The 16,025-nt window shown below is 34.3% G+C and overlaps 6 protein-coding genes across 6 annotated transcripts; 3 read left to right on the top strand and 3 right to left on the bottom strand.

The window, feature by feature from the left end:
* Positions 1-335: 335 nt before the first annotated feature.
* On the top strand, positions 336-3,638 carry EIN_391370 (DNA-directed RNA polymerase I subunit RPA2, putative; the record flags this gene model as incomplete). Its single annotated transcript, XM_004256205.1, has 1 exon — positions 336-3,638. One exon carries the CDS (start codon positions 336-338, stop codon positions 3,636-3,638), a length of 3,303 nt encoding a protein of 1,100 aa, XP_004256253.1.
* Positions 3,639-3,841: 203 nt separating this feature from the next.
* EIN_391360 (hypothetical protein) lies at positions 3,842-5,071 on the bottom strand (the record flags this gene model as incomplete). The annotated part of the gene is made up of 1 exon (XM_004256204.1): positions 3,842-5,071. The coding sequence occupies one exon, from the start codon at positions 5,069-5,071 to the stop codon at positions 3,842-3,844; it is 1,230 nt and encodes a 409-aa protein (XP_004256252.1).
* Positions 5,072-5,798: 727 nt separating this feature from the next.
* Positions 5,799-6,770, bottom strand: EIN_391350 (protein TRANSPARENT TESTA GLABRA, putative; the record flags this gene model as incomplete). Its single annotated transcript, XM_004256203.1, has 1 exon — positions 5,799-6,770. The coding sequence occupies one exon, from the start codon at positions 6,768-6,770 to the stop codon at positions 5,799-5,801; it is 972 nt and encodes a 323-aa protein (XP_004256251.1).
* A 1,688-nt stretch (positions 6,771-8,458) lies between these two features.
* On the top strand, positions 8,459-9,745 carry EIN_391340 (hypothetical protein; the record flags this gene model as incomplete). The annotated part of the gene is made up of 1 exon (XM_004256202.1): positions 8,459-9,745. One exon carries the CDS (start codon positions 8,459-8,461, stop codon positions 9,743-9,745), a length of 1,287 nt encoding a protein of 428 aa, XP_004256250.1.
* A 276-nt stretch (positions 9,746-10,021) lies between these two features.
* EIN_391330 (hypothetical protein) lies at positions 10,022-10,606 on the bottom strand (the record flags this gene model as incomplete). The annotated part of the gene is made up of 1 exon (XM_004256201.1): positions 10,022-10,606. The coding sequence occupies one exon, from the start codon at positions 10,604-10,606 to the stop codon at positions 10,022-10,024; it is 585 nt and encodes a 194-aa protein (XP_004256249.1).
* A 2,591-nt stretch (positions 10,607-13,197) lies between these two features.
* Positions 13,198-15,740, top strand: EIN_391320 (coatomer subunit gamma-2, putative; the record flags this gene model as incomplete). The annotated part of the gene is made up of 2 exons (XM_004256200.1): positions 13,198-13,460; positions 13,538-15,740. The coding sequence occupies 2 exons, from the start codon at positions 13,198-13,200 to the stop codon at positions 15,738-15,740; spliced, it is 2,466 nt and encodes an 821-aa protein (XP_004256248.1).
* Between the last annotated feature and the right edge of the window lie 285 nt (positions 15,741-16,025).

The raw sequence follows: 16,025 nt of genomic DNA, 5'->3' as shown, positions 1-16,025 counted from the left end.
AAACTGAACAAATCCTATTGTTATAGTTATTCGTACTATTTTCATAGTTCATTCTAGTAAATGTTTTTGGTATCGACTCATTGCTATTCATCCAATGTAATAGTAATAAAAATAACAATTTTTCCATTATTTAACTATATTTCAAAATAACACATACCCTTTTCATTATTTGAAGAATTATTGTATTATAATAAATATACAATTAAATAAGCTATAAAACAATAATAACTTTATGAAAAAAATGTCATACAAACAGTTTTCCACAAAATGCGGACTGTACGAAAAGACAAAAAAAAAAATTAGGTTTTTCAAAGGGTTGTTTTATAATTCAGACAATGGACTCCAACACAGTGTCACCGAACTTGCTTGAGCTTACTCGAGCTCATGTGGAATCTTTTGACTACTTTTTAGACGAGGGGAAAAATGCCATATTGAAGACGATTCCCCCAATGCACATTATCGACCCAGAGAAGAATGAGATCATGACAGTATCAATCAAAACTATTACCATCGACAAACCCATGTTCAACGGGAAACCCCTTTACCCATTCATGTGTCGTACTGCAGGCTTAAGTTATTTGGGAGCCCTTCACATCGTCTTTTCAGTCATTCAAAATGGTATAGAGAATGTGTTTAACGTCAATGCTGGGGAAATTCCAATGATGCTTTGCTCAGACAACTGTTGGTTAGGTACTGATTTCAGAACACCACAAGACCGCATTGATATTAGAGAAGACCCCCATGAAATTGGTGGCTATTTCATCATCCACGGTGTCGAGAAGTACCTCAGAATGATCCTTTACGCCAAACCAAACCACCCAATAGCTGTCGCACGTCCTTCATGGGAAGGGAAAGGTGCTCATTTTACGAAGTATGGTGTAATGATTCGATGTATGAGGAATGATATCACCACCTTGACGAATACAATGCATTACTTAGACAATGGGAAGGTCTGTGTCAGATTCATTTACAGGAAACAAGAGTTTTTCATCCCCATCATCTTGTTATTGAGGGTTTACACGGGGATGTCTGATCGAGAGATATTTGAGTTGGTGACTATGGGGAATAAAGAGAACTCCAATTTGGTCAATGCTGCCGAGCTTTTAGTGCGACGAGAGAGTGGCAGTATCTTAAACACGTTGAACACAACAGAACAAATTTTGGCATTTATTGGACAGAAATTTAGGGTTGTGATGGTGACGGGGGCTGAATTGACTGATGCACAAGCTGGGAAGTATATACTTGATGAATTCGTCTTTGTACATTTAGACAGTTATGCTCAGAAAGCTGATTTGTCCATTTTCATGTTACAGAAACTCTTTGCCTTTGTCAATGGAGAAATCGATGAAGAGTCTGTCGACACTCCAATGACACAATCGATCTTGTTAGCTGGTCATTTGTATCAAACTGTTTTCAAAGATGAGCTCAATTCGTGTTTAATGAGGATCCGGATGATGGTTCTAAAAGACTGGCACAATGAACGAAAGCGGTCGAAATTGACTGAAAAGGGTGTTCAATCGAGGATCATTGAAAGTGGTGCGAACGGCCTTTCGAAGAGGATGCAAACATTTATTGCGACGGGTAACTTTGCGCCAACGGGGACAAACGATTTGCAACAAGAGAATGGCTTTTCTATTACCGCAGAACGTCTGAACCACTCGAGATTTTCAAGTCACTTTGTATCCGTGCATAGAGGTGCCTTCTATACCACAATGAAGACTACTGCTATTAGAAAATTAGTTCCTGAGTCGTGGGGATTCATGTGTCCCGTTCATACGCCTGATGGAGCTCCATGTGGGTTGTTGAATCATCTTGCGTGCAGTTGTAGGATTAATGCTCGCTTCCATCCTCTTCCCGATGAGACGACTATTCGACTTTGTACACAACTTGGGATGATCTCGTCACAATTTATGACGCTGCCATCTATTTATATTCCAGTCTTGATGAATGGGAAAGTTATTGGAAAGGTAGCTCCTCATGATATCAATGCATTTGTACAGAAATTGCGATATGAAAGAGCAATGAGCAACCCGATGTTACCAAACACATTGGAGATTGGGTACTGTGACGGCTATTTACACGACGGATACCACGCGCTCTATTTGAATGATATGCCGGGCCAAATGGTGCGACCTATTCGCCATCGATTGACGGGGAAAACGGTGTATATTGGGCCATACGAACAAGTCTTTTTGGACATCAAGTGTGGGAATGCCATAGAAGGGATGGACAAATCGGAGTATGAAGAGATCTCCGAGATGAATTCATTGTCATTACTTGCGACAACGATTCCGTTCTGCCACATGAATCAGTCACCAAGAAACATGTATCAGTGCCAAATGGCCAAACAGACTATGGGGTTCCCTATGATGGCGTATAAGTACAGATCGGACTCCAAATTGTTACTCCTCCACTACCCACAACGGTCTTTGTGTCAATGCACTTTAATGGAACCGTTTGGATTCAATGAGTTGCCCACGGGTACTAATGCTGTTGTTGCAGTCATATCATACACTGGGTATGATATGGAAGACGCTTTGATCATTAAGAAGACTTCAATTGAGAGAGGGTTTGGGCATGGGAGTCAGTACAAAGCGTATAAAATCGACCTTACTAAAGAACAAACACAGATGATATCCGGGCTGAACCCTAAAGGGGAGTTGTATGACGAACACTTGGACTTTGATGGTCTTCCACGCCCTGGTGAGATCTTTGAGAACTCGCCGATCTATTCTGAAATTGATAAGATCACGGGAGTAGTCAAGACTAAGAAATTGATGGGAGAGAAAGGATATATTGAGAGCGTCACTATTGTGGGGAACGATAAGAAGGAAGCGGGTCAACAACAAGCCGTTGTCCGAGTGAGATACAACAGAACGCCAGTGATTGGAGATAAGTTCTCCTCAAGACATGGACAGAAAGGAACGTTGTCTGTGCACTATGCTGAAAAGGATATGCCATTCACGGAGAGTGGAATGACACCAGACATTTTAATTAATCCGCACGCTTTCCCGTCTCGTATGACGATTGGAATGTTGATTGAAAGTATGGCGTCGAAAGTCGGGGCTTTGAAAGGGGAATATCAAGATGGTACGCCGTTCAAGTTTGATGAGCAGAACAGAGCCGTTGAATACTTTGGGAAACAACTGTTGAAATATGGATACAACTACTACGGAAGTGAACCAATGTATTCGGGTATCACAGGAACAGAAATGCAGACAGATATCTATATTGGCGTTGTCTACTACCAACGACTTGTCCATCAGGTGAAGGATAAATACCAAGTCAGAAGCACTGGACCAGTCAATCCTTTGACACAACAGCCAGTTAAAGGAAGAAAGAGAGGTGGAGGAATTAGACTCGGGGAGATGGAGAGAGACTCGTTACTTGGACACGGAACAGCTGCGTTGGTTGAAGATAGATTCTTACAGTGCTCAGACAAGTCGTACCACTACGTCTGTAAAAAGTGTGGATCAATGGTCTCCATCTATAAAAACACGGAGTTGGATAGAATGGTATGTGCGTCGTGTGGCCAAAATAGCGCAATCAAAAAGATCCAAGTGCCTTATGTCTTAAGGTACTTGGCTTCGGAACTTGGAGCAATGAACGTCAGACTAAGGTTAAAGACTGCAAATTGATTGATTCGGTTGACTAGTTGCTTAAGTATAACTTATAATAAAATTAATTATAAAGTATAGTTATAGTGTCTATAGATATAAAACATATATATAATAATTGGTTCGAATATAATTGTTATTTCTAACACAATTTAAAAGTATAAAAATGTTATTCAGTGTGGCAATTAAATAGTAAAATTATTATAAAATAATAGATAAGTAAATCAAATCAGTGGCTCCTTTTCATCATATTCTGGACTCTCCTCATCACCTTTGGGTACTTCGTCGTCTTTTCCTTCTTCCTTTTCTGGCTCTGGTGGAGGATATTTGAATAATTTTTGGATCTTAATGACACGTGTGTATAACAAGAAGCCTCCCGTCAAAAAGATGAAACCAAAGACTTCGATGAAAGTGAACCAACCGACCTTCTCTCCAATTTTTGGGTCGACGACATAATACAAGAACACGGAACAGATCCAAATGGTAATCATTCTCATTGGTTCCATCACATTTCTGACCATTGCATTGACATAGTCTGTAATCATCATTCCAGAGTAGTTGAACATTAAAATAGAGATGACATATCCGACAGTGATTAACGATAAAGAGAGTGTGTTACCTAACATAACGAAGGTGTCTTTAGTGTCTTCTGCAATGACTTCGGGCACCCAAGACATCCCCATAATAGGCATCATAATAGAACATATAATCAGTCCATATAATCCTTCAAGCCCAACTATGAAAGTAACTGGAGCTTTAATATCATGCAAGAACTGTTCTTCTAATATAGTCTGGAAGGCTTGTAAGAACTGCGCAGCCAAGATCAGTACAATACCAATCAATGTGAAGTACCAATCATATGTGTCATTACTTCCTGAACTTGAAGAGTTCGAACTTGTGTCTGGTTGTGCACCGGGACAAAACGCAGCTGTTCCAATAAGACAGAGAGACACGACGATGATAAGGACGCCTATAATCTCAAACATGTACATCTTCTGCTTCCGATAGAAAACAGCCAAAATAGCAGTGAACACTATGATCGACCCTCTCATCATTTGGAAGATACTCGAGGAGACCCAAATGAGTCCAAAGTTCATCAAATAAGTCGCCAAAAAGTCGCAAAATGCCGGAATTAACATTAATAAATATCCCTTCCAATTCATCGACTCCTTCTTAGTCTCAGTTTTCTTGAATAAAGGGAGAACGTAGAACTGGAAGAAATAGATAAAGAGACATAACGTCATCCCTAAAAACATCGCCCAATTCAAAAACAAGGGTTTCTCAAATTTGTGGATATCCCCATCAACACCTTCACCTTCTAATTGATACGCAGTCTTCGACAAAATAGTTGTGGCCGTACCCGTTAAAAGGAATACGGTGATAACAACAGTCATCACTAAGTATTTCTCATAAAACAATTCCCACAGCTCCTTCGTCTTTTCAACAAACCCCATGGAATTTTTCAGTTTCATTCATTTCGTGTTAATAAACACTACGTAACCGTTGAAGAAGAATTGGGGCATTCGATGGTACTCGACAGACATCCTCGTGTATTGTTCTTTATATGGTTTATTATAGTTTATTAATAGATTATCAATTTGTATATTTTTTAAGTGGTTTAAACGAATAGTTTAACTTTATTATAGGGGTTAATTTTGTTTGATAATATTTATAGAAATATATTTAAACTAAACGATATTATAAGTTTAGTTAAAAAGTTCTTTTTTATTATTAATGGTTTAATTATAATTTGTTTAATTAAAGTTCATTAAAATTTGGTTTATATTTTTCATTATTATCAAAAAACGAACTTTCATCTGGAAGTGAATTTTATGTTGTTTTTTCTAAAAATAAATTTATTTAACAATATAATAATTATGTTTTAAACATTGGAAATATTTTTTAAAAATAATAATATAATAATATCATTCATCCATATTATTGATATTTGTGTATGAAAGTTGAAATTACAAAATTAAATAAAGTTTATAAATTTATAAAAAAAATAAATTATACAACCAATACCGCCGAAGGTTCAATTCCGTCAAATAGCAACCACAATAGCCAATTACTTTCTGCATTCCAATATTTTCCCTAAATAGTAAAGAAAACCAGAGCTATCTGTCTCAGTCGTTTTGTGCGATTTAAAAGTGCGATAAAGCAACGAATGAATCCAAAGAATCATATGTGTAAATAATGTACAGTCGACTCGATACAAGTACATATCCATTCCAAATTGACATTTGACCACGACACATCATTCACCTCCCCTTGTGACGTGAAGTCTGACAAGACATTATTTCCAGGATTGATATTCCATATCAGAACTTTATCGCGAGCCGTTGCGATACAGAGTTGGTCAGCGCTTTTCGAAGACCATTCAATGGAATTAACGACGTTGTCTTGTATTTTGAGATGTGTAAATGCCTCTTTGGGCTTCCGCATGTCGTGGATGTATATCCTATCACCAACATCGGAGAATGTTGCGATCTTGGTTGAATCACAATATGACCACTTCACTTGCATTAAGTCTTCCTGTTCTTTTATTTCAAGTAACGTTGCGGGCTTGTTAAATCTGATGTCATTGATCTGTAACGTCCCACTGTTACACGCGAGAAGAAAGACATCGGGAGAATCGGGGCTATATCGCATGTCGTTAATCGCAAAGTGTTGGTGGAACGCACAAATCTGCTTGTTCTGTTCGACACTCCAGACAGACGTTGTGTTGTTTAAATACCAAGTCGCGACAAGGTCCGGGTTCACTTTGCTCCAATCTAAACCACAAGAAGGGAATTCATTAAATTGCGAATTAAAGGTCGATAACAACAAAATGTCATTTGTTCTTGATATCGAAAATAGTTTGAGTGCGTCGCCCGAAACCATAAAAGTGTCGGTACATTGTGTAGGTTTTGGTGTGAAGTGAATTGAAGTTGGTGTGAAAGGAAGGTCTGCCGGAGCGACTGACGCTATTTTTGTTAAGGTTTGTGTTTGTGTGTTAAAGTCAATCAGATGGAGATGTGAAGTATAAGTGTCACTGAATGTCGAAAAAATTGATCGAAAAGGATTTTGAGGATTATTGGACCAAATAGCGTTGATCACTAAAGAGGGGCTAGTGAAAGAAACATGATTTTGTTTTGGGTTGACAACCCTCATTTGATTTTCGAAGTAATAAATAATTTTTATTTATATATTGTTTTTATCGGAGTTTGAATGAAAATTAATAACTATACTGCTTCTATAATTGTTTAAAATAATTTGTGTTATTATTTTTTATAATTACTAAAAAAAATATTCAAAAATTACTAAAAGGGATATAAAACAGCTTCCACTTTTTATTATAATTTTAAATTATATTAATATAATAATATGTATGGTACTGTTTACCATGAAGGCTGAATATGCCTCGTGGAGACGTTCTCTGTCAGAGGTAGTAATTTGTATTATACTTTTTATTATAATTTTATTAGTTAAAACTATTAAAACTATAGAAAGCTGTAAAAAGATGGAAGCAGTTTTTTATCCACCTATTAGCATTTTATTACTTATTTAATTATTTAATTGCATTTTATAATTTAATAAATAATAAACATTAGTTATTTTTTTATTAATAATTAATACCACCCCTAAAAAATTATTTTATTTGTTTTTTAAAAATTAAATTAGAAAAAAATAGTTTTATTTTGTTATAAATTATTTTACTTAAACAAAATGGGACCTACATTGACCACCACCACCTCTTAAAATAGATTTATTTTTTCTATTTCGAATCATATTCAAATTAAAATTATAGTAAATAGGAAACTGGGATAATATTAGGTCTGGTTCCCGAATCCAAAAAATGCCGAAAATTCACCTCGAGTCAGTGGAAAACGAGTGAGACGGAGCATTGAAAAGAAAACTCTAAAGACACACTCAAACAGTCTGTTTGTGCACCGTTTCACCCACTTTCCAAGTCCTCCCTTGGCGCGGATCCCCCTGACCCCCCCCCCGCAAGCGGGGGAAACCACATCCGCGTCCACACAGTACGGACAAGGAAAGTGGGCGACATGGGGACGCACAAACAGTGGCTGAAAAGTGGACTCCCTTCAAAAAACACTTGCGGCAAATATTTTTTTTGGTAAAGGTGGTGGTGGTCAATGTAGGTCCCAAAAAGTTATATTATTGAATTATAATATAGTTTTTTTAACTAATTTTTAATAAAAGTAGTGATCTAGTTTTGAATATTATTGAATTATAATACTTTTTTATTATTAATAATTTTATTAATAAAAAGACAAACAAAAAAAATATTGGTTTAATCGGCATTTGATACATCATTAAGCCATAAAAATGTATATCGTCTTAATTAAGAGGGATACTTTGGATGATGCACCAAATACTTTAAAATGATGTAATGAAAAACAAATTGTAATTAAAAAATGAATTTTGTGAATTAAAAGAATAGTAAATTATATTATAAGTAATTGTAATATTGAATGAATAAGAATAAAAAGATTTTTAAACAAAGGGCAATTTCAAAACTCGATTTCAATAAAAAGAACAAAAGCCATAAAACAAAATTGCTGTTTTAATAATAAAATACGTTTTTTAATAATTGGTTATAATTAAACACTAAAAAACAATAAAAAAGTTATTCAAATGGAAAAATGCCAATCAAAATGTCAATCTTGGCATAAATGAGTTAATGAGGCAAAACGATAAGGTTATTTGGGGCGAAAAAAAACAGGAGTATACGTGTAAACATTTTTACTCCTTTAGCCCATATCCCAAAAGTGTGTTCTGTCTATTCGGCTGATTACTCTTTTGTGAATAAATGTTGGAACTGGTTACCAAAGACCATCATGCTAAAGAACCCCTTGCTTTGTACAAAAGAGTTGACACTCATCAAACGGGAATCAAAGTCATACGAAGCAATCCAACAAGCTGGTGTCATTGCACTTCTTGTTTCAAATGGTGTTACTTTCCAACTCAACAGCCCAATACGTTTTGCGCCAATTGCCATGCAGCTGTTTGTTGTAAACGATGTTATAATCGACGGTGAGTCCTTAAACTTTGGTAAAATGGTGGAAGAACAATGTAATCAACGATTCAGTGCTGACTCCACTGAATTAGAAAATGTGGAGGACAAGAAAAAGTTGTTAAAGAACATTAAAAGAAGAAAAGAACTTAACAGAGCGGCACTGTCATTTAACAGTTTAGTTTCCATCGCAGAAAGCTTCGGTTATCACTTTGAATTGAAACTTATTAAAAGTGCAAAGAAGACATTACAAATGACCAAGATCAAAAGCGTTTTCAAAGAAGGCAGAATCTTTCTTGATGAAAAGGCATTTACTGAAATAGGGAACGCTACAAATAAGTACATTACAAGTCTTTGTTCAAAGGACAAATACTATGTGAAAATCAGTCCATTCGACAAAAATATAATAAATTTGATCAACCCAAAAACGAAGCCCGACCATGCTCTCCCCATTGAAACAGTTTTGTCCACAGAACGGTCCTCAACTGTTTCGACCCAGAGCGAACAGACACTGAGACTGTTATTTCCTTATCAGGAACGGTTTGACTCAAAGAACGAAGTGGCTACATTTAAGACTGTGGAATGTACAGAACATGTTACAGACCATCCTAATAGAGTGGATTACATAAGTGTAGGTGATGTAACTAGTGTAGCAAATTCAACGCCCAACTTCGAATATATTGTAAACGACCAAAAATTCGAAGATTATGTTGGTGAAGTACAGCCAACAAACTGTGTTGAACCTATAAATAGTGTTGATTATACAGATACATACAATGTACCGAAATGTATAAGAAATTTGAGACCCATAGAACAAATGGGATATACAAACACAACAGACAGTATGGGTACAGTGTCACAAATTAACACACTGAACTGTGTGAATGATACAGCTTTAATATACACTCCAGTTAATTCTTACCTCAGCACGGCTAATTGTCACAACACAATCAACACTTTTCAACCAAAACCACTGTTGTTCAATCCAACTATATATTTTCCTCCATCCAAACCGTCCAACTTGGTAATGGCACCACAAATCAATATGTTTTGTCCCCAACACCGAGTCTATATCCCAAAACACGGGTTGACGTCTGCGCTTGACATGTAATTTATGTTTTTATATTTTATTTTAAAGACTCGCATTGGTTAGACATACTCAAACAAACTTTTTAAAAATCAAAAATTGACACATGTTCCAAAAAAGATAACACAAAATAATTTCATAATATAAATGATTATTTATTTAAAATGTTGACCCATTAACAACCAACAAATAAATGATATTTAGAAAATGGTTACATTTTCAGACTTGTGAAAACTTAAACAAAAAATAACATCGAAACAAGTAAAACAATAATTTAGCAAAACACATATTAAGTCGACTTCAAATGGTCTCCAAGTCGGAAAGTAACAACGCCATAAGCTCGGTGTCAAACTTTTTAAGCACAACCGTTTTGCTATTTACATTTTCGCCCATTCTTTCAACGAAAACTTTGTTGAGTCTTGCGCCCTTCTTTGATATAGTTTCTTTGTCAAAGACAAATCCATCAAACTCAATAGCCACAACCCACTTTTGTTGAGCTTTTCCTTTTCTATTGACATCCACTGTGTCCACATTGAATCCATTGGCTTTGCACAAGTCAATTAAATAAGCGAGGGGGTATGTGACTTTATACGTTGTTTGTCGCCTTGAAGCGGTTTTCTCAGACACTCCATTTGCCAAGTCTTCATAGTAAATTTGCTTCATCTTCTCTTTAGTGTCTTTCATGACTTCGAAAAGAAACTCATCGTTCTTAATATGAACAATTTTGAAGAGGGGAAGTGAGCTTGTGGCGCATTTGGTGGGTTTCTGAATACACAAGTCGTACTTCATATTAATCAACGCGGAGAGGAAAGACGTCTGTTGTGCCTCGTAATTTCGCTTTTCGGCGAATGTTAGGGACTTCTGCTCCTTGTTAAACTTCTTCATTAATATATCAAATGTCTGATTTTACTAGTTGCTCACTCAAATGGGCAGAAACTCGAGACGAAACGTTCTATTTTAGGTTAGTTTTGTGTTTTTTATATTTGTCGCCATTGCCAAGCATTCTTATAATTACTTTTCATATTACACAATCCACTTCTGTTATTCAACTTATGATTCCCAAAATTGAGTATTATTTTTTTTGTTAAATAACTACAAATTGATTAAGCTGAAAATGTATGTAAAACAATAATAAATGGATTTTTAAGAAGAATGGGGTGTTTTTGTTCTTTCTTGACCAGTTCAATTGTGGTGTTTGGAATGTTGTTAAAAAACACTACTTTTCGGAGAGAAAGAAATTTTTTTTTGAAAGAAAAATAGATACTTGTTGTTATTCTTGAAAAGCAAATCACTGTAACACCCCTCTTATTTTTTTCTTTTTATTATAAACACAGTTAACCTATTACAAATTGAAGAGTTTGGCTATTAAAAATAAGACTGATTTACGTAAAAGCATCCCAATTTGTGTTAAGTTCAGAATAATGGTCATAAAGTATATTTTTTTGCAAGTAAAAAATTAAACAATTCAAAAAGTTCTTTGAACAACAAGAATTTTCTAAAATTTCAACCATAACCACAATATGATGTTTGTGTTTTTAAAAGTTAATTTGAAAATTTATTATAATTAGACTGACTTCCTCGAAAACAAGCAACACTATGCCCAACTATGATTTGTCAACTAACCCGTATGCAAAATAACAGAGGTGATAAATTGTTGACTTTTGGTTATAAAGATGAAAAGTAATACCAAAAAATATTTAGTGTACAAAATGAATAAAAAATCCTTTTCAATAGTTCATTTTATTACATTTTTACTATATAAATGACATAAATAGACGAAAATTGTTTTAAATATAATATATTTTATTATAAAATTAATTATAATCTGTAGTTATGGTAAAATTGTATCACTTTCAAAAGCGGATTCTTCATTCAATGATTTTAACAATATTAGACTTAACTAATTTAGAATAGAATAATATATTTAAGAGTTTCGATAAAATGTTATAAAAAACTTTGAAAACTATAAATTTTGGTTAAAAATATTTTGATATTTTTAAAATTGAAAAAAATACTAATAAGTTGTTGTTGTTTATAATAATATAAAAATTTACCAATTGGCTACTTTTTGAAAATAAATTTTATTTAATCAATTTGTGATTATTTGTTATAAATAGAACATGAATATTTATATAAACGGCATCATATGTATATTATTACCATATCAAGCTTTAATATTATTCAATAATATTATTAAATAAATAAATAGATAGATAAATAAAAACAGACAAATAAAAAGTAGCAATTGAAACAATAACATATTGAAAAGTTTTCGAATTAATTTGTTCGATATTTTTACTATTATTAATGCTTTGTATTATTTTATATGTTTTATTGGATGTTAAATATGAAATAAAATTAAAACTAAAATAATATTTCAGTTACCAAATAATAAGTGAATTATATGTTTATAACACCAATAATTGTTTTTATACTAAACATTTTCAATATTTTATAATTATTAAAAAATACAAAATAATTTTTAAAAAATTTTATTCATTTGTTTATTTTATTTGTTACAATTTCAGTTGTTAAAAATAATAATAATTAAAATTTACACCAATTAAAATTAACCATATTTTGCTTGTTTTTCATATTACTTTTGTTTTCAAAAATATGTAGCCAATGGAATAAAGAGAATTAAATTATTTTTATCCAAATTTTTTATCCAACTAATTATTTACTTAATTGTCAAGAGTACTGTTGAACATTAACAAATTCAATTTATTATGTTGTTAAAAACAAAAAAATCATTGCTCCAACATGTCTCAATTATAATTGTGATAATGTACTAAAATACATTAATTGTAATGTATTTTTTCATATTACAATTGTTTCCGAATATTAATATAACAAACATAACTAATTGGTTGTAAATAAGAAGTCGTTAAATATTGTTCTTTTTGGACAATTTTTAATTGTTATTTGATTGAAACAATGTTTGAAAATGAAAGTAAATTTATTTCAAGCACATTTCAACACAACACTTCAAGCACTTTTCAAAATTTAAACCACTTTTAAAATTTCTGGTCTTTATAAATTACATTTTTTAAAGACGATAATATTTTAATTGTTGAAATTACAACATTTTTTAAAATGTCATAATTACAACAACAATGTATTTTGAATTGTATTGAATAATTTACTATACATTACAAATATGTTTAACAATTCACATTAGTTTCTGAAAAGGCAAGAAGTTCATAAAAAATGAATTATACAACAATTAATTTAATGTTAGTTGATATATTAATTCGTTTTTAAGATTTTTTTAAAACATTTTGTAACTATAAAAACAATTAATTTTTCATTAAATATTATAATATGTTATTTTTAATAAATTAATAATGACAAAAACTATACATTTATATTTATAACAAATTCTATTAAATGATATTTTTTATAATTAAATTAACTAGAACCGAATTAAGTGAAGAATTAAAAAAGAGAACTAGAACTGCTTAAAATCAAGCAATATGGAAAAGGGGAACAAAAAAGGAGACGTAGACGATTACAGTGTGATGGAGAAGGACATCTACATTGAGAAGGTGATTCTCTTTCAGCAGCGGGATTGTTGTTCGAAGACTCATATCAACGTTCCGATGTGCAAAAAGTTTCTTACGCGCATTGTAGCTGCGATGAACAAAGGCGACATTTTCAATGAAGAAGAGTCCACTGAAATTTTCTTTGCATTGACCAAACTGTTTACCTCACAAGACTTAACATTACGAAGACTGTGGTATGTGTATTAGATGATATGTTCCCTTTAACTTCGACTTCTTTCATTATAGTTAATTCAGTGAGTAAAGACTTAAGTGACAAGATCTCATCATTCCGATGCAGCTCATTAAGATGTTTGAGTCGACTGATGACACCACAAATTGCACCGTCCATTGAAAGATTCTTTAAACAAACGTTAGTGGACTCCACAATGACAGTACAAATAGCTTCGTTAATCTGCTGCTTGAAATTGCCTCAAGATATCGTCCAAAAATACCTCACGGAAACTTCAAGTTGTGTGGACTCTCCAAACGCACTTGTCCAATACCACGCCACTCGTCTCTTCTTCTTCATTAAACAACAAGACCCACACGCTTTACTCAGATTTATAACAACAAAAGCACCTTCGATCACTTCGTCTTTTGCTCAAATGGAGTTGATTAGAAAGGCACTTTCTCTCTATATGCAGAACCCTACCAAGAATGAAGCAATGGTGAACTACATTGTAAATGTGACCCAAGGATCGACGGACATGATTGTCATTGAATCCCTCCGCGCTTTGATGAAAGCGAACCACACAAAAGGTCTTTCCAAATTGGTACCTCGTCTTCAAAAACTGCTTTCTTCCACCTCGACCGTAACTAAGTTTGCAGCAGTCAGAATCGTCTCGGAACTTGCGACAAAGAGTCCGGAAGTGATTGCGATACTTCGGAATGATATTGAAAGCTTATTGAAAGACTCCAACAGAGCGATAGTCACATTGGCGACATCTGCTGCGCTTCGTATTTCGACGGAGAAGAACATCGAGAAGCTCTTGAAGAAGATCGGGAAATTCATCCAAGGACTTCCTGATGGGTTTAGAATTCAAGTTCTCGACACCATTGAACAGACTGCGGAGAAGTATCCGAACAAGCACGAGTTCTTGATGAAGTTTTTGGGGAACATGTTACAAGTGAAAGGAGTCATCTTTGAAAATGCGGTGATCACGGTGATGGTGCACATTGCCGAGATATCAATTTCACTCAGAGAAAAGATGTTACACGTGTTGGGAGACTTCATTGAGGATTGCCAATATTCACAAGTCATCGAAAGAGTCATTGGTATATTTGGAGAAGTTGGTCCGTTGTGTAAGGAGAGAGTGTCGTTACTCAGAACCATCTTCAACAGAATTGTTCTTGAAAACGCAAATGTCAGAGCGGCGGGAGTTTCTGCTCTTTTCAATTTCGCGAACAACAACGAGAACATTGAAGATGTCAAGGTGTTGATGGAGAAGTGTAAGAATGACGAGAACGATGAAGTGAAGAACAGAGCCAATTTCTATTGTAAAGTACTTGAGGAGAAAATAGTGAAGGAGGTCAATGAAAATGTCATCGACGAATTTCCAGTCGACAATATGGAAGAGGCTCTTGACAAGTATTTGAATGAAGGAAAGTTTGATGAGGAGTTTGACATCTCTACAGTGTCGAAGGAGACTAAAATAGAAGCCCAGAAACGCGAAGAAGAGGAGGTGGTCAGTCGTAATGAGAGCGAACTTGAAAGTCGCAACAATGAACTGTTTGGTGAGCTTGGAAAGGTCAACAAGACTTGCAATGAAATTTTGGTGTCTGGCATTGATACCGAATACCAAGTCTCTGTCACAAAAGTTGTGTATGAGAAGCATTTGGTTTTGAAGTGTAATGTGAAGAACACACTTCCGGATTACCAACTGGAGAACGTTGAAATTATACCTGGAACTATGAAGAACTATGAGGTTTTCAAAAGCGTCAAAGTTCCAAGAATAGCACCACTTGGAGAGGAGTGCGTTGTGTTAATTCTTCTTATCAAAAGTGCGGGGGCTGAGAGTATTAGTCTTAAAATGAATTACCAATTGAGAGAATACAATTCAATTAGTCAAGAGTTGGCTCAAGACACGAGTGATGAAGAGTACCCACTGGACCAAATTGCAATCAATGCGTCTGATTATATTGGGGAATATCGAGTACCGGACTGGAACACAGAATGGAACAAAATTGTTGCTCAGAATGAGAAGAAGGTGGTAATCAAATATCAAAATGTGGAGAGTATTAAAGAAGCTGTTGATCGTATCAAAACACACTTTGGGTTGGGTGTTATTGATAAGAGTGACATTGTCACTCCTGAAGAAAAGAAACACATTTTGTTCTTGGCAGGGATCATGAAAGGAAATGTCGTTCTCATTAGAGTTAGACTGATGATAGACAAAACTGGACAAATACCACTGGAAGTCTGTATCAGATCCCCAGACGCCGAATTAGCAACATCCCTTCACGCTTCACTTTAATTTTATAGTACTTAAAATTAATTGAATCGAACTTAGATGTTGTTAATGTAATTAAAATTAACTAGTTTTAACTTTTTTAATTGAATAATTTAAAATAGGTTAATTTTAATTTATGTATTCTATAAATTGTTTCGTGTTAAGAGAAAGGATGGACATGGGGACGAAGGACGGGAATATAGGCCGAAGGACGTCCTTTGTGGTTTAGGGACGTCCTCCCGCTATAAAGGGCGTCCTTTATGTGTATATGGTGTCCTTTCTATTATTTTCGTGTCCGCGGCATTTTAT

This window comes from Entamoeba invadens, assembly GCF_000330505.1.
Source record: "Entamoeba invadens IP1 unplaced genomic scaffold scaff_1105074726403, whole genome shotgun sequence".
Classification (NCBI taxonomy): domain Eukaryota; phylum Evosea; order Mastigamoebida; family Endamoebidae; genus Entamoeba; species Entamoeba invadens.
Note: the sequence above shows the minus strand (reverse complement) of the source record. Positions and strands in the feature narration are given on the sequence as shown.